General features: G+C 46.2%; 1 protein-coding gene across 1 annotated transcript; it reads left to right on the forward strand.

Moving 5' to 3' along the window:
* Window positions 1-197: 197 nt before the first annotated feature.
* SPRY4 (sprouty RTK signaling antagonist 4) lies at window positions 198-15094 on the forward strand. The gene is made up of 2 exons (XM_027643705.1): window positions 198-335; window positions 10630-15094. The coding sequence occupies exon 2, from the start codon at window positions 10676-10678 to the stop codon at window positions 11567-11569; it is 894 nt and encodes a 297-aa protein (XP_027499506.1). The 5' UTR covers window positions 198-335; window positions 10630-10675; the 3' UTR covers window positions 11570-15094.
* Window positions 15095-17732: the final 2638 nt, after the last annotated feature.

Genomic DNA, 17732 nt, shown 5'->3' on the forward strand with positions numbered 1-17732 from the left:
CCCAAACCACAAAACCTCGGGAGCCGCATCCGCGCTCCCCTCCAGCCCCCATTCATAAAAGGCAGCGGAGCATGCGCGGTGCCGCCGCGGTGCCCACCCATTCATAGAGTCGGGCGGCCGCGCGTGCGCAGGAGCGGCCGCTGCCCTCCCATTCATAAACTAGCCATTTTCCCAGGCAGGCGGCGGGTGCAGCGCCGCGGCCGCCGCTGACAGCGCCGCGCTCGCAGGTCCCTGCCGCTCCTGCCAGGGCTCTCCCGGGTCCGGCCCCCCTTCGCCCGCCTCGCATTTGGGATTAACTCGCCTATGGAGAGATGGTCTTAGCTGAATTATTTAAAGTAAGTACGAGATCGGCGCTTGCGAGCGGTTGTTAAAATGTTTTTAAGTAGAAAAAGCCAAGCCGGCTCCCCGAGGGAAAACCCTGCGCTCGTTCTAGATGTGTTCGCCTGCTCCTTACAGATCACTGATCGTGAGCATGTTTCTGGCTATGACTTTTCTAACAGAGATTATCTATAATTATGTACAGTGGAGAGCTGCCTGGTGCTTCCCAACCTAAAGGAGACTTGGCATTCTGGAGAAACATCCTGTTTCTTGCAGAATTTCCATTTGTGTCCCTGCGTCTCTGATTTGTACCTCTTTTCTGCGTTCTCCCATCAACATCTGCATTTGCTGTACATATATGGCAGGCAGGTTTCACCACACTTGTGTCGGGTTTGTTTGCAGGGTTTTACAGCAGAATAAGGGTCTTTTTTCTGCTGATGGGGTGTCCTTCATCCCATCTCCCTTCCCCAAAAAGGAGCATAAATGCATGGTCACCTGGCCTGACAGGTCAGAATTGGATATTTCTTGCCATGGAATATGGAAATGAATTATACGCATTTCCTCTCTTTTCCAAAGCCCTGTCTTGTTAGTGTCAAGTAGTTCTGAGCTGTCTCCATAATAGGACACTTCAGAGATCAGCCACTCGTGTGTCAGACCTTTCCTGCATGACCTTTGCTCTTCAGCATTTTATTTCATACAAGTCTTTTTTCCTTTTTTTGGCCTCAGTGCCTTATTCCATCACTGTTGTCTTCCCTGCCTTGCTGTACACTTGTTTAAAATCTGGATGGGTGATGTGTTTTAGAGGCTGAGTGAGTAATAAAACTGTGCACCTGGAATAATTTCATATAATATATGAAACATACTATATGTGGAGGAAAAACCTGTCCTGGCTGCTCTTCTCTACCAACTGCGTAGCAAAGATAAGACAGGATTTTATTTTCTGGTACCAGTCCTGGCGTCACAGGAGAAAGACAAGCCTAGAGACGACATGTTCTGAAAATTCATTATCAGGAGGGGAATGGAAAAAACAGAAAGGGGCATATAAAAGGCACAAAGGTCTTAGAGGAAAGCGGGACTGGGAATGCAGACCTTGGAAATGGAAGTGCAAATGAATATCAGTGTTAATCACGGGGAGAAAGGCTTCACTCTTTTTCTTCAAGTGACCAAGGGTCTGATTTCATGATTTAAATCTTTTATAGCCCAAAGTTTTTCCTTAAAGGGTGAAGGAGAGAAAGGAAGAGAAAAGGAAAAGCATCCCTGCATTATCCAGAGTGGGAAAGGCATGTTCTAGATTGTTTAAAACTTCTCCAGCTGCTGCCTTTCTTCCATACCATGCCAAGGGGAGAGTATGGCAAGAATCAGCTCAGAAATTGCTCTTTAATTGGGTAAAGAGAACCCCAGCTTTCCCAATATTAAAGCTTCCCCTCTCTCCCTTTATTTTGGGTTAAAGAATAAAGCTACAATTTGTGCACGGAATCACAATGATCCTGAGGACTGGCTTCCCCCTTCTCCATATAAAAATGAATGATAGCAGGAGGAGGGGTTGTTCTCAGTTATTGGAACCCCACTGGGGATGTCTCGTTGATAAATGTGCCATTTTCCATGGGCTACTGTGTTTTCTGTTGCTGGAAGGGACTCTATATTGGGATTATAAAATTAAAAGGACCATTTCTGAATACTGCAGTCCTTTTGAAATTCTCCATGAGGTATGTGCAGGGGAGAAATTATTTGCTCTCCTCCCGAAACAGCAAAACAAAAGCTGTTTTCCTGGAATCATGACTAATTCCCAAATCACACTGGGAAATGCAACACCTCAAAGAGCAGTTCCCATCCCCCCCCCCCCCCCCCCCCCCGACCAAAAAAAAAATTCTGGTGAAATAAAATGCACAACCCTTGCAACACTACAGTAATAATTAATTTGCAGTTCTGACAGTTTTTGGGGAAAAAAAATTAACTGTAAAAGCAAAAGACTCATTAATCATATTGACATACAACTTTTCAAATTCAGCCCAGTACTAAAAACTGCCTTTTTATAGGCAAACAGTTGCACAAATGTTTGGGTTTTATCCCTTTTAAATGCAGTACAACATATTTCCTTAAGGAAATACAAAATCCAACTAATATGGTGATCATTTAGTACTATTAGCTTAATGCATCATACCTGAACTTAATTTTCTGACCTTAAAAGAAATGTTCTTATCCAATAAAAAGCTTTAACTAAGAAACTTGAGTGCCCAGAGATCTGAATGTTAGTGGGCCAAAATGTGCTTTATTCACTCGCACCATAGGAACAGATTTCAGCTGGACAGAGACAGCTTCTTGGAAGTCTACAGGTCTCATTTCCCAGCCTCTGAATTTCCATGCTCTGGCAAGAATTTAGTGTCTCGTTTTAAAAATGGCAGGTTTCCCTAATAAGCTTTCTAATTTTTTTTTCCCCCTTATTACTTGTAGAGAACATTCTAGCTGGCCTTAGCTAGATAAGGCTGCTAAGGAGGGGAACAAAAAGAATGCATGTCAATATTTTGTTAATATTAGTACACACTTTACAGGAAAAAAGGCTCTTTTTTTCATTTTTTTAAAGCTTTTACAGTTCAACTCAAAATCCAGACAGCCTAACTCAGTCTTAATGAACTCCAACCTTATGAATTATTCTTAATCCCACATTAAAAACATGTGCTTGCTGCAAGGTCTCCTTTAACTCAAAGTGTTGTCTCCCTCAATAAAAGCTTTTATTGAAGCCTTTGACTTGCATCAGGAGCAGCGTGTCCCTTGTCACAAGAGGATGTCCTTAATTCCAAACAAAGGCAATCACAGAATTTGCTCCCTTATCACCAGCTCCTCCTCTGCTGGGCCTCAGGAAACGAATCCTTTATTGACCACTTGGGTGGCAGTGAGCCCTGTCCCTCAGCTCACTGTCCCTCACCATCCTGCCCAGTCCACGCTCTGCCCCAGCTCCAGCCCCAGCTGCCCTGCTTGGTGCATCCACTCTCCAAAGCCCTCTGGATCTTCCCCTTGCTGGTAATTTTTGACAGCAAGGATTGCCCTGATACCAGGCACCCTGGCTTCATTTCCAGTGCCCATCCTGGCTATTCCCTCATTCCCAAACAGCTGTAGGGAGGAGCTTTGGACCGCTGCTGGGTCCTGGCCTCCAAGCACTGTGCAGAGCCAGCAAAGGGGTTTGTGCACTTCCCAAAACTCAGGTGCAGCTGTGACCAAGGCTCTAGAGAAGATTTTTAACCAAATCACTGGAGGAGAGAGACTGGTCGTGATCATTCTGGTTTTGCACTGGTTACCATCAGTTCTAAACTATCTTGACTTGCACAGACCTTGAAATATATATGCCTGCCCCTGGAATTATACTTCTTCAAAGTATATTGTTTTCAATTATGCTAATTTCTTCTATTAAGACTAGATATTCTATTACTTTTCTTGTTTTCTTCCTCTGGCACTATTGTTTCAGAAATTTGTGTGTCCCATACAGAGAGAGAATAGACAGATTTCTGCAGTACATTTACTGCAGCTATTGCTGCCTATACGTTAATGAGGTGACTGTAATGCCTCTTCCAGAGACTGTAATCCAGCTTTTTCATTGATAAAAGAATCATAGAATGGTTTGTGTTGGGAGGGACCTTAAAGCTCATCAAGTTCCACTCCCCCTGCCTTTCCACTAGACCAGGTTGCTCCAAACCCCGTCCAACCTGACCTTGAACATATCCAGGGAAAAGGCAGCTACAGCTGCCCTGGGCAACCTGTGCCTCAGCCCCCTCACAAGGAAGAATTTCTTCCTGATATCTGATCTAATACAGGTCTAGTATCATAGTAACCAAGAGGAGGTGTGATATCTGGCTGTTAGGTACCAAGACTCAGAGCTCTGTGGTCTGACCCCCCATCACTGACCCACAGCAGATCCCTAAATGAGCAGCTGATGTCTTACCACCATCCCAGTGCAGGGCTCCATCAGGTAGGGCTCGGCCTTTCATCAATCCATGGTAACTTTTCTGTCCCTTCTTCACAAAAGCTTGTGATTCTTCAACAGTTGGAAAATTCTTGGAAAACTGTAATTGAAAATTCTTATTGAAAACTCAGTTTTGCTTTACTCTGCTTATGGTACGTTGGACTTGAGGATCTTAAAGGTCTTTTCCAACCCTAAGGATTCTATGTTAAGAAGGTGGCTTGTTGCACACCACTACTCTCCATCTCCCCAGCACCGTTATAACCATTATAATTTATAATATATATAAACTGGCCACCACTGCCCTGGCAAAGGGCAGCATGGCACATCAGCAGGTTCAGCAGCTCCCTGATGTTACAGGGCATAGGTCCAGGCTCAAGAAAGGAGCCAGCAGTGATGTTACAGGACATGGAGAGGACAATTCAGCACTAGCAACCCCAGGAGAAATCTTGGTTTGCTGAGGCAAACGCCTCTTCCCTGCCACTGATGCTGTTCAGACACAGCAGAAGGGATGGGTTGCTTATGAGGTGTAATTAAGGTGAAATTAATTAGAAAGAGATAAAGTGGCCCCTGATCTGGTGCTCACAGATTACTAGGGACAGAAGGGATTTTGGTGGCTGCATCACTTCCCTGACCTTACCAGTGGTCTCTCTCTCAGCAAACACGCACCAAGCAGCACATTTGGGGCTTTGGGTGTTTTTTTTCTATGACATTTAAGGTTCACTTTAGCCATTTACATGTCAACAACCCGGGTTGAAATTCTCCACATCTTTAACAAAAATGGGTTGGGTAAAACTGTGGTGCATTGTGCCTGGTGCTAGGTGGAGAGGAGGTGGTTGTGGAAGCACATTTTCCCGTTTTCCTGTTGACTTCACTGTGGGCACTGAGGAGGTATCAGTCACAGCAACCAGGTTGTCCAGGATTGCTTCCACATGGGACCCACCTCTGGACTCGAGTCCATTATTCTCATGATTCTTTTGTTACCACAAACATCTGGAATGTTGTTAAACACATGAGAAAGAACTTAATAAAATTAACTAATGGGTGACTGAGACAATTATAAACGTTATACATTTCTGCACTCACTGGATTTTTACATCAAGATCCATTTTGTTTTTCAGTAATTGGAAGATGTGTTGTGCAACTCTACTTTGAAAATAAAGATGTTAGAACCTTATTGCTTCAAAAATTGTTCTGAAGACATTAATGAGAACAAACTTTCCTGGGGGTTTATATGACTTCTCATGGAATTGCCTACCAGGATGTAGCTTTCTCTAAAATTATGTAGGCAAGTCCAAAAACCTATTAAAACAAAAGATGCCTTTTGTTTTAATTTCATGTGATTAAAGAATCTTACAAAACTTTCAAGTCTAAAATAATACCAAAACACTTTACAATAACAGTTGCTTTCCTATAACTTTAGGACTTGTAATTACCCAGTACAACAGTAATTTTAAATTGGCAATATCTTGATGAAGTGATGAAACAAACACTGCAGCACGTGTATGAACTTGACTTTTGAGTCCAATTTTACTCCCTTAGAAGGAAGTATATTTTGACTTGAAAATTGTATGTGGTGAGTCCCTGCATGGCATGGCGGAAGAGAAATTTTTCTCTGCATGGGAGTTTGTTGACATGTCTGCTTTGAAAAGAAGTTCATTGTTTCATTTACCTCTAAGGAATGAAAAATTACCAATGTAAGAACATACTCTTGAATTTTTCTTCCTATTGTCTACTTTAAGAACACTACCTGTACAATTGCAACCGGTGAATTCATGCCTGTGTTAATGCTATATCTGTAATTACCAATGATGAAAAATAATTAATTTTGTATTCAGTATGGCTTTTTTTCTCAATTGAAATACAGTTTACAGTCAGGCTGGACTAATGCAGTGGACAACAAAGGCACTGCATAAAGTTTCATAGCTTTTGCTAAGTTATGGTGCTTAAGTATCTTAAATCTCCTATTCTATTTTACTATTCCTTCTCTTTCTTTTTATCTGCAATTCTCTGTAGATGACACATCTTGTTATATTAAATCTATTCAATCTGAGCAATGAATTCAATATCTGCAAGCAATCCCCAGCTGCCCTTGCCATCGTGAACTTCAATCCTTTCTTAGCACAGCCAATGAGCCCCCCCAGCAGAAATGTTCTTCCCTGGGGGGTTTGACGTTGGTAGTTCATCTCTAGTAACTGTCCCTGTCTTTGTGAGCCAGGGTGGCTCCACAGGCAGCTTCAGGCACTCTAGTTGAAGAGAGAGGGAGATGGACAGCCCAGCCTGTTCTTTCTTCCCTCCCAAACCAAGTGGCTCATGGGGATGCTCCACACACACTGTCCAGCTCCAGCCAGATGCTCAATTAGGTCACTCCAACGTCTGACACAACACCAGCAACTACAAGACACCACTGACCACTCTGAACCCCCTCCTTGCTCAACTGCCTTCAGAGTAAGAAGCCTCAAAATTATACCCCTTCAGCTCTTGCCCTTTTTCAAGGTCTAAAGTTCTACCAGGTCATCCCAAACATTACCAGTGTTGCTGCTCAAGGGAACCTTGTCCTTGCTGGCAAACACCCCACATGCACGGTCGTTCCTGGTGGGGAGGTGAAGGGAGTGGTGTCTTGGCTTCTGGATGTACAACAACCAGAAAAGGTCAAGTTATGATGTCTTGGAGGATTGTCCACAGCAGTCACCAGGGCCCATGCAGGTATCCAGGCAGGCACATCACAGCCTGTGAGACTCCACAGGAATTATCTGGCTTCTTGATTTCCTTCTGCTCCAGCACAAATCCTTAACCTGACTGGGTTCCTCCTTTGCCATGAGAGATGGAGCACTGTGTGCCCAGTGCCCTTTGCTGAAATCTTTCCTTTTGTGGGATGTAGATATAAGGCTTAAAGCACAAAGAGCTGATGGAAAGGTGTGCTCATGGCACGTGCCAGTGGACACACAGAGACAAAAAACTGAAGCAACCACACCATAAAATATTGCCATTGTTGTCATCTGGGCAGATCCCAGGGGAGAAGAGCTTCCTTGCAGGATGAACACCACCCAGCTCACTCTCGAGTTCAGCACTCAAGGTGTTTGATCCGGATCTGTCACCAGTGATCTCACTGCACTGCTGGAATTTCTGGTGACAAGAGCAGCAGCAGCAACGTAGTCATGGTCTTAAAAAAATTCCGTAAATATCAGAAATATTTGTCTGTTAAGAGTAGCTTGAAAGGAGAGAGCATTTAACTGTGGAAACCCTCCAAACAGGAACAAGAGGGCAGGGCAGAAGTTGAAGGACCATGTGTCCAAGCACTAAAAACTAGTAGGGTGCCTCTCTGTGGTGTTTAAAGGCAATCTTCAGCCAGAGAGACACTGTGTCCAGAGCAGGGCTCTGGCAATTGAGAGACTTGGATCTTATTTGTCTGTCTTCATGCCAGAGGTTTTTATCCAAGTCGACCCTGTGCTCAGGCACCTGCAGGGTCTTTGAGTTCACAGTGTCAGGCTTCTCTTGCCCTTCAGAAATAGTTTGCCTGGTAAAAAGACAATTTGAAACTAGTTTATAATGAAAAAAGTTGATTAATAACTTCTAATATTAACTATCCTAAAGTGTGCTGTTTAGTGCAGGGTCCCTCTCCTTTCTGTGGTAGTTAACTCTGAAATCTTGATTAGCATTATCTCAGATAAGCCATCTTTAACATCTGCCTGCATATGGCCATGTCTGTGTGCTGGGGGTTGGATGTTTTAAGAGTGCCTGTGGCTATAATCTCTCTCCAAATTAATGGAGAGGGACATGACTTCCATGTGATGGCATTGCTGGCTCTGGACCATCGCAGACTGGGTGACTATAGAGTTAATCTAAAGCCTAAATTCCAACTCCGAGGGTGTTGCTCTCCCACGACAGGTGAGGGACTCCCCACATCGATGCAGAACACCCTTAATGTGCCACCCTGGGACAGAGGTGCTGCCCTGGGGACAACCAGGTCAGTGCCTGGGCAGAGCAGCTCTTCTGTGTGCTGTCACACAGGGCACCTTAAAATAAATGATGCTCCATGGATACAGTTGAAACCTGGTGAGTGGAGCAGATTCCAGAGAGTTGGTAACAAGTGGAAATGAGCACAGAGCCCTATGCTAGAGGTGATTTAAAAATTCTGGAGAGGCCACGAAGACAGTGCTGGCAGGGATGTGAAGGATCAGACAGGCTGGTAATACTGTGCAGTGAGCCACCATTTCCTCCAGCTACCTTCCATCTAAGATCAGCTCTGCTGCACTTACTCTTGGCAGCCAAAACAGCTGCATCTTTCTCCTTAAAAAAACCCGACCCCCCAAAAACCTGTGAAATCAAAATATCTCTGCAAATGTAACTGATACAGAGCTGATGATTTTGCTAAACTCTGACTTTTTAGATCATGACACTGGATTTTGATGCACAAAAGAAAATCAAATTCTTTTCCCTCTGCGTGTCCCATAGTTGTCAGAATCATTGCTTGCTTTTGTTTTTTTACATACAGTAACTAGGAATAGATGCTTTAAAAACTCTCTTGTTCTTCCAGTCAGGATGTCAACGAGCTATGAATAATGAAATAAAAAAAAAAAAATTTTCAAATGAATGGCTAAGACCCAGCAGAGAATTTTAACTGGGGGAAGAGAAACAGCATAAGGGCTGCATGACAATAATCATCGTTACTGCTCGATAAAGCGCTTCTTCCTGCTGGTCTTGTGCAGCGGACAAAAGGAGCGCGGCAGGCCGGACGCGGTGCCGGCATCCCCAGGAGGCATGTGCCGTCCTGCCCACGCTCCGGCCCATCCGGCGTCAGCCCTCCCTCCCTCCTATTGATCCCGGGAGAAGCAGCACATTTTCAACCCCAAACGCCAAGTGATCCATCAAAGCAAGGATTTGCAAATGTAACCGCGGACCCTCGTAGCATTTTTCAGTGGGTAAAAAAAAGCGCTTCCCTTTCTCCTTGCAAAAATGCAGAATTAGTTCACACTCCAATTTTTGAAGTGTTGTGTTAATTTTAGGAGGGACGTCCTCTTGCAGAAGTGCACACGTTTACTCACACACACACACCTCGTGTATAACTTGTTGTAGTTAGATGCAATTTTTTCCTGATATTTTTTCAGATTGCCGTGATATTAAAATCATAGAATCATTTCAGTTGGAAAAGACCTTTAGGATCATTGAATCCAGCTGTTAACCCACCACTGCCAAGTCCAAATCTTTCACGCTGTTGGAGAAAGTTAATTTGTTGAACACAAACAACTGGCAGTGCCTTAAGCTGTTCACTACTCCCTTTTTCTTGATACCAGCAGCTTTTCCCCTCCTGTGACTTGCTCTGAAGCTTTACTCACCCCTTCTTTCAACTGATCTCCAGCATTATATTATTTATGAATAAAGGTCACCCCGTGAGGAAATGGCACATCTACTAGAAAACAATGTGCACTTTCTAAATTTGAACCGAGTCGTTTCCGTTCTTTGATTTAAGTTTAGTTACTTCCTGTGGTTTCTTGTCCTACGCCGCTGCTGAATCTTTGGATCGACTCCAGGATAAATTGCACTCTTTCAATGAAATTAGAAACTGCGGCAATAGACGGCTCAGCCAGAACGGCTGGTAAACAGCACTTCAGCTAAATATTAGTGCACTTAGTGGGCTGAAGAAGAGTGCCTCATTACCTGTGTGAGGTGATGGATCAAGCCAGACCCATGTGGGTGCTCTCCTGGGTGCTGCACCATTGGCTCCCACCGTGGTTTGCCACCGGACAAGATGCTGAGCAAGCGCTTCCACCTCCCGCGGGAGAGAGGAAGCAGCCTTTGGAATCAGCAGCTCCCAATGGAGATGGGACACTTCCTCACCAAAACCAAGTCATCCTCCCACAGGCAGATTCTGGGTTAGCAAGGACAGGTGTTCAGCCCCACGCTCCGAAGCACCTTTGTAGCACACCAATGCTCTCGCGAGCCACAATCTTGCATCAGGTTTTTTAGGGATCAGGGTCAACTGGGGAAAACCCCCAAAGCTTAGATAAGTCATTTCAGGGAGTTTACTGGCAAACCCACATGTGTATATACACCAGTAGCCCTGAGATGTGCTTTGCCTCAGCAAAACCCCTGAGTGGGCAGTTCAGTTGCTGTGACTGCAACCCTCCCAGGACCAGAAGCCAAAGTTAGGGAGAGAAACAGTAGCAAATGAAGAGGGAGGCATTTTATACCTGTGCAAGTGCTCTGACTCCCTTGGACCCAAGTTTACCTTGTAAGACCTTCTACATAACAACCAGTCTCAGTGAAGATCCCTGTTGGGCTGGGCTTGCAGGACACCTCAATAACCATGTGCTCCTTCTCTCTCCCCACCCCTTTTCTTTCTCCTTTCCTTCCCCCAGGATACTTAAGCACAGATTTTTCACCAGTAGCCAGACTGCTTTCTCAATGGAGCCCCGGATCCCCCACAACATCACCGTCGTCCCCAACTCTGTGATGGTCCAGCCCCTGCTGGACAGTCGGATCCCCTATGGGCGGCTGCAGCACCCTCTCACCATCCTGCCGATCGACCAGATGAAGACAACCCACATCGAGAACGACTACACCGACAACCCCACCGCCTCCCACCTGGCAGCCCAAAAGCGTCCTCGAGGCCCCCATGAACTGGTCTTGACCAACCAGCACCTGCAGCGCTGTGAGCAGGATGTCACCCATCCCTGGATTTCATTCAGCGGGCGCCCCAGCTCCATCAGCAGCAGCAGCAGCACATCCTCAGACCAAAGGCTCCTGGACCACATGGCCCCAGTGCCTGTGGCAGAGCAGTCCTCCCCCCGAGCAGTTCGCATTCAGCCCAAGGTGATTAACTGCAAACCCCTGGACCTGAAGGGACCCGTGTCTCAGGAACTGGACAAGCACTTTCTGCTGTGCGAAGCCTGTGGGAAATGCAAGTGCAAGGAGTGTGCGCTGCCCCGGACTCTGCCGTCGTGCTGGGTGTGCAACCAAGAGTGTCTCTGCTCGGCTCAGAACCTGGTCAACTACTCCACCTGCATGTGTCTCGTCAAGGGCGTCTTCTACCACTGCACCAACGAGGACGACGAGGGCACCTGTGCCGACCACCCCTGCTCCTGCTCCCACTCAAACTGCTGTGCCCGCTGGTCCTTCATGAGCGCCCTGTCCCTGGTGCTCCCCTGCTTGCTCTGCTACCTGCCAGCCACCGGCTGCGTCAAACTGTCCCAGAGATGCTACGACCAAGTGAGCCGGCCCGGATGCAGATGCAAAAACACAAACAGTGTCATTTGCAAGGCATTGCCAGAGAGCAAAGGGCCAGAAAAGCCCTTTTGATAGTTTGGGAGGACAGGGAATGGGAGGAGGCTCCACGGAGCAAGGTGGTGTTGGTTCTTTCTAATAACCTGTGTTCTGAGGAGAATGTTAGCCTCTCGCCTTTGGAGAAAGCAGAAGCAACTATTTCCACGAACTGAAGCACTTTGGGTTATTCAGGGTTTCTGGAACTGGTCACAATTTAAATAGATGGGGCCAAAGGAGGAATGTTAATAATGCAGAGTGAAGGCTGAAAACCTACGTACATCATGAAGTACAGCTGCTTAAAATCCCCCGGTTTGGACGGACGGCTGCTCATGGTGCCTGTGCACCGCAGGAACCATTAACTGCTCGCTTGGCAGGCACGGCCGCACAAGCAATACCCATTCCCAGCTGCAGAAAGCTGCTTTGGATTCATATTCAGGGCGGGCTTCTTGTTTCCGCTTTCCTTCCAAACTCCAACTTGCTACCAGCAGCCTGTTGAAGGTGACAGGGTAACTCCCTCCACCTTCCTTCCCCTCCTGCACACCACTGGAAGGGCTGGTTGCACACACAGTATGTGTTTCTCAAAAGGTTTCTGTGTCCCTCAAAGATTTTTTTGAACCAGAATTGAAGATGCATTTTGTTTGTTGAAGGGGCTTTTACCCTTTAGGCCTATCCCACCTGGCCACGCTGATTTGGACCCTCTCTTTAAAGCAAGATGGTAGCAGGTCTGCTCCCTCCTGGGAGGAATAGCAGCAGGATGTGTTCAGGCAGTTGTATCAACACCGGGTCCTCCTGCCTGTAAGCTGATCTATAGCATCAGGTTTCACTCAATGGAATATGAATTTTCCATCAACAGTACAGACCCGCTCCAGGAGGATGTTTGCCAAATCCCATTTCTCCGAGGTGTGTGCTCGTTCCCCCGATGCCGGAGCAAAGGGGATCTTAACTCACACCACAGAGCAAAGATGGTCAGTGTTTGTTTCTCTGAACCTCTTAAGCTCTGGTAAGAAATCACAAAACCTGAAGTGTACAGTGCACATAGGTGTATTTTTCTAGGGATCTCAATCCAGTACCTCCTCTCCTGGAACAAGCTCTTCTTTGCTCATTAAATATTAAGATTTTTATTTGGTTTTGTCTTAGGGATGAATGGCATTTGCTTGAAGTACAGCCCATTCCCCCATCCCTATTGCTGCTGTTGGACTTTTGCCTCCTCTGTACAAAAGTGTCTTTTTAAATGTAAAGAATGCTTTTAATGTTTATTTTAGTGTTAACACACCCTAGGGAAAGCCAGGGGAGGGAAGAGAGCAAAGTTAACAAATGCACCCATGGTTTTCAGCATACAAATATCATTGGCTGTGTCCATGCACTCATCCTAGGGCTGGTTCTACCTTCTCTTAGGATGCAGTAACCCCCTCCCAAGGATGCCATAACCTCTCTCTCTTGACAACTACAAGGTGCTAAACAAAAATCTTTGTCCAAACATGCAACGCTCTAATGAGTAGGTAGGTACTTGTTGCATGCAGAAAACTGATCTAGTCTCTTCTTGCGTTCTTAATTAGAGGAGATTTCCTCAGTAAATGCACAGCAGTGACAGTGAAATGTCATCTCTAATTAGATAAGCAATAGGCAGAGCTCATGTAGCATTTCCAGGAATCCCGTTGGCTTGTTTGCGATACGGCCACTGTGAGGGGTTGGCAGGAGTGCACTGATGGGACTCTGGTGTCTTTGGTTTTCAGCTCACCTGGATGACTTGGGGTTTAGTTAAGTTTAATTGTAGATATTTATTGAAGGGGAGATTTAAAAAAAAAAACAAACCAACAAACTTTCTATATTTATAACATTTGTTAGCTTGTACATGATAAATCATAGAAAAAGGGATATGATGGCTGTTCCCAGATAACAGTTCCTATAATTTAGCCTCATGTTAACTGTATGGGGACACCAGGAAGCAGTGGGGATCCAGAGCTGTGTTTATTATCTTGCACAAATTGGAGGGGAAAAGAGAACAGGAAAACCAACCCCAAACTAGCTGAACTGTTGGTTGAATGTATAAGGTATTGTATTTAATAAGAGAAATCATTTTCCTAAGATGCAAACAGACTAGAAAACACAGCAGAAGAGGTATTAACTACTGCCCTCCTCTGTTGGGACCACACATGTCCAAACGGCCTCCACCCAAAGTTGTTTTGCTTTTTTGACCCTCTGTCCCTGGCTGTTCCTGGGGGATTTGTGCTGAAAATCCGCACTAGCAAAGCCCATGGCTTGGCTGCATGGTCCTTGTGAGCAAAGACAATGCTGGAGTGGTCGCCACTGTGCCAATCTACACTCATGTACATACACCCAGCAACCCCAGATGGATTTCCTTTCATTGTACATAGCTGTAAACTATTTCTCTGTTGGTTTTTTTTAATATATAAACCCTGTTAGCTGATCCCATGCTGGAAGGCTGTAAAGCGTTAGTGGATGTGTTAGAGCAGTGGTCAATGTAGCAGAGCGACCCTCCCTCTTCTCCTCAGCTCCCGGCACAGCCATCAGACTCTGCTCCATCAGCTCCCAGCCCAAGGGATGGCAAGAAGGTGCTGAGCCCTGTGCAGAGCACTCGGAAAGGGGCTCAGGCCACAACTGGGGCTCTGCCGGCGGCACTGGCGGAGGGTACGGAGGGTACGGCTCCTGTCAATAATGTCCTTATTCCCCTCTCTTTCCCCACCCCCACGCCTCCATTCCCCCATCCCCTTTGAAGGTACTTGGGTCTCCTGCCACCCCTGAGATGTCCTTTGGTCACGGTGCCCTTTCACCTCACCCCAGTGCGAGCACAGCGTGGCAGCTCTGCCACCCTCCCACGGGCTGGGTCACCCCACTGACAGAGGGATAGCTGCTAATCAGCACAAACCTCGGAGTGATGTTGGCTCTCCAGCCACGTCACTGTGGTGGGGTGACCATGAAGGCAAGAGTGGAGGTGAGGGCAGGTTTTCCCCGGGACAGGTGCCTTGGCACCGCGGCGCAGTGCTGAAGGAGGAGAGGGATGGCAGGGCGCCTGCACTGCTAATTACTGCAGCACTGCTAATTGCTGCAGCAGGTTCATGCCAGGGTTTGTCCTCTGCCCGTGCACAACAGCCCAGAAAGCAAGAAGGGGTGACCTGACAGTGCTGGCAATGCCACACCACGGCCCCAGCTGGAGCTCAGCACCAGCAGAGCAGTTTCAACAGACAAACACACCCTCACTGCACCCACTGGGCACGAGGAGCACTTACCAAATTTGTTGCTCCCCAGGCACCAGCTTTGCCACCCAGATGAACCCTCACCCTTCCTCAGCACTGGGTATTCCCTTCCCCTCCCACGCTCAGACACGCTGAGAAATGTTTCCCTCTTCTCCTCTTACCACCCCACCACACGTACACCCTGAAATGTTACCACAGAAGGTTTTTCTTTGTATAGAATATTTATTTTGAAGCTCTATTTTAATAGTATTTATTTTAGAAAGTCTACTATTGTAAGAGTTCTTCTGTTTGTGAAGAAAAACAAGTACTGATGAATGTACTGATCTAGAAATTATATATATATATAAATATATATTGTTAAATATATAAATGGCTGTTGTGGTTCTTTAAAAAAAAAAAATCCCAAACAATGTTTATAGCAATTATTCTAAAAATGCAAACTAAGAGTAGCTCAGAATTGGTTATTTGATGCTCTCCAGACTTGCCAAGGAACTGAGGGTGATGCTGGGGTTGCTCTGCCCCACAACCTGGCATATTGGGGCTCATCATCCAATTATCCCACAAATCACCTGCAATGGGAAGAGCCAGCTCCTCAGTGAGGGGGAATACCCTTCTCTGTCCAGTTGTAGGATTAATTCCTTCCTTTCCTCCACCTCTTAAATATGTCAGAAAGACTTGCCTGGAAGTCAGGCTGCTTCTTCCACAAGGCTAAAGCTCAACCCTCAGTGTGAAAATTTGGGCTGACATTAAAGAAAACCAACGCCAAAGTCAGCAGCCCCCACCACATAGAGGAATTTTGCCGACCCCCATCCCACAGAGCCTCTCTTAACATTTCAGACCCACTGCCTGCTCTCCTGCTTCTCCTTTCCAGGAGCAGAGCCTGTGCTATTTGTGCACAGAGTGTTTGGCGATGGGGTCTGCTCCAACACCACCCCCACCCCCACAGGGTGAGCAAGTGAGATGGGGGTGGAGGACAGGGGAAGGCTGGGAGAGCTCTGCCCCCAACACTGCCTTCTCCTGTGCTTGTTAACACAAGTAGTGGCTTCCAACAGGTATAATTTCCACCATTTATGAGTCTCCAGGACACGAGGGGAGCTCCAGGCTTTACACACATTTGGGCTGCCTGCACAGGGCTCCACATCCCACAGCAGCATATCCCCACCCACCCCTGCCACCCCTGATGAGGGGTGTCCCTGCACACAGGGAGCAGGAGGGGACTGAACCCCTCCTCAGTTCCCCAAGTCATCAGAAACTCTCCCTGTGCTGACACCAGTGTTGGCTCTCTGCAGACACAAATCCCTCTGGGGGAGGGCAAGGGGCAGCAGGGTGTGAACCCCAACCCCATTTACCAGCAGCACAGAGCAGGACACGGTAGCCAGACCGAGCACACAGCACACCAAGGACACTGAACATGAATGGCCACTCACAGCCACCTCACCAAAGAGTGGGGAATGGTTTCCTCCACAGTTATTTAATTTGAGAGATAAGAAGTTGGAGCTGCTCCTACAGCACGATTTACCCTGGTGAGGCTGTGCTGCTGACACCAGAGCGGGCACCACCGAGGCCCTGGCTGGATGCAGAGTGTCCTCTAACCCTGGCCAGCCCACCCCAAGGTCCCTCTGAGACCCCACACACCAGAGCAGCCAAAACTCTCTCACCTCCTTGAAAAAGGTAAGAAGCTGGCAAGGTCCAACTCTCTGGGTTTCTGCTCACCCTGCCCAGCCCTTGAGCCACATCCTGGGGCTCCCACCCACCAGCACCCACCACCCTTCCTTCCCCTTCATCTGCTGCCTCGTGTGTCACCAGTATCACATTAGACTGCTAAAAATAAAGGATCCGGGTTATTTTTCACCATTCCTGTTATTTATTTGCACACACTGTGGAGCTGTGACTCACTGGAAGCGGTGCCATACTTTGTGTCATCACAGAGGTAACCTGAGCATGTTACCTGGCCTGAAATAATATTATTGAAACAATAATGTCGAGTTAGTCACTGGATCAGATAAAGAGACAATAACTACACTGTGCAGATCACGGCGTCTGATGCCAAAAAATTTTCAATAAGGAAAAGATACTGAATTTGTTATGCTGGTGGTGATTTTTCTTTTCTTTTAAGAAACAAGCTGAGCCAGGATGTATAAATTTAAATCAGAGTTTGGCAACACTGAGTGATGTCTTGCACATAAAGCTTTAAAAATATCAACGTCTCTCTGCTGGAAGTGAACCAGAGCACTCTGGTTGATTTGACTAGTAGATGTTAAAGTAATATTTTTTCAATCAATCAGAATTATTAGCCTTTTTTAAAACCTCTTTTACAACATTTTCAATAATTGACCATCAAAGGAAACCAACTCTAACATCACAAGCACAGGTTACAGGATACCAAAGAGATGCAAAGAACTAAGAGTACAACAAACTTTCTAAGTTCCAAAGCAATCTCAGCTCTTGGATATCAGACCTAAGAGGGAATTTCTAGGGAATCCAAGCCTCAAAAATATCCTTTAAGCAGCATGTTAATTCTGAGATATTAGGCTGAAACTTATAGAAATTAGTGACCTGATCTAGCGGGTGGCATCTATGCCCATGGCAGGGGGTTGGAACGAGATGAGCTTTGAAGTCACTTCCTGCACAAACCACTCTGTGAGTCTATGAAATGAGATGAAAACCTAATTCTGAAGTTTCTTTTAAAATTACTTTGCTCAAATATGTACTTAATAAACATGTTGAGATTTTCCCGAGGGTTTAAGAAACACCCTTGATGAGATGTGAGATTTGCCAGTGCTGCCAGCAGCTGGAGGAGGATACGGGGAGAGCAAACAAGCAACACTGGGCAGAAGCTGCATCCACCCTCCAAGGCAAACACTGTGATAATATGGCTTCACATGAAAAATAAATTTTAAACCAATTAAAATAAAATAAAACCTAATTTGTCCTTCCCTGACAGCTCCGAGGTGGGTGTTTTGGGCAGAGAGCAGGACACATTC

Source organism: Corapipo altera, unplaced genomic scaffold (assembly GCF_003945725.1).
Source record: "Corapipo altera isolate COAL_440 unplaced genomic scaffold, ASM394572v1 75, whole genome shotgun sequence".
Taxonomy (NCBI): Eukaryota; Metazoa; Chordata; class Aves; order Passeriformes; family Pipridae; genus Corapipo; species Corapipo altera.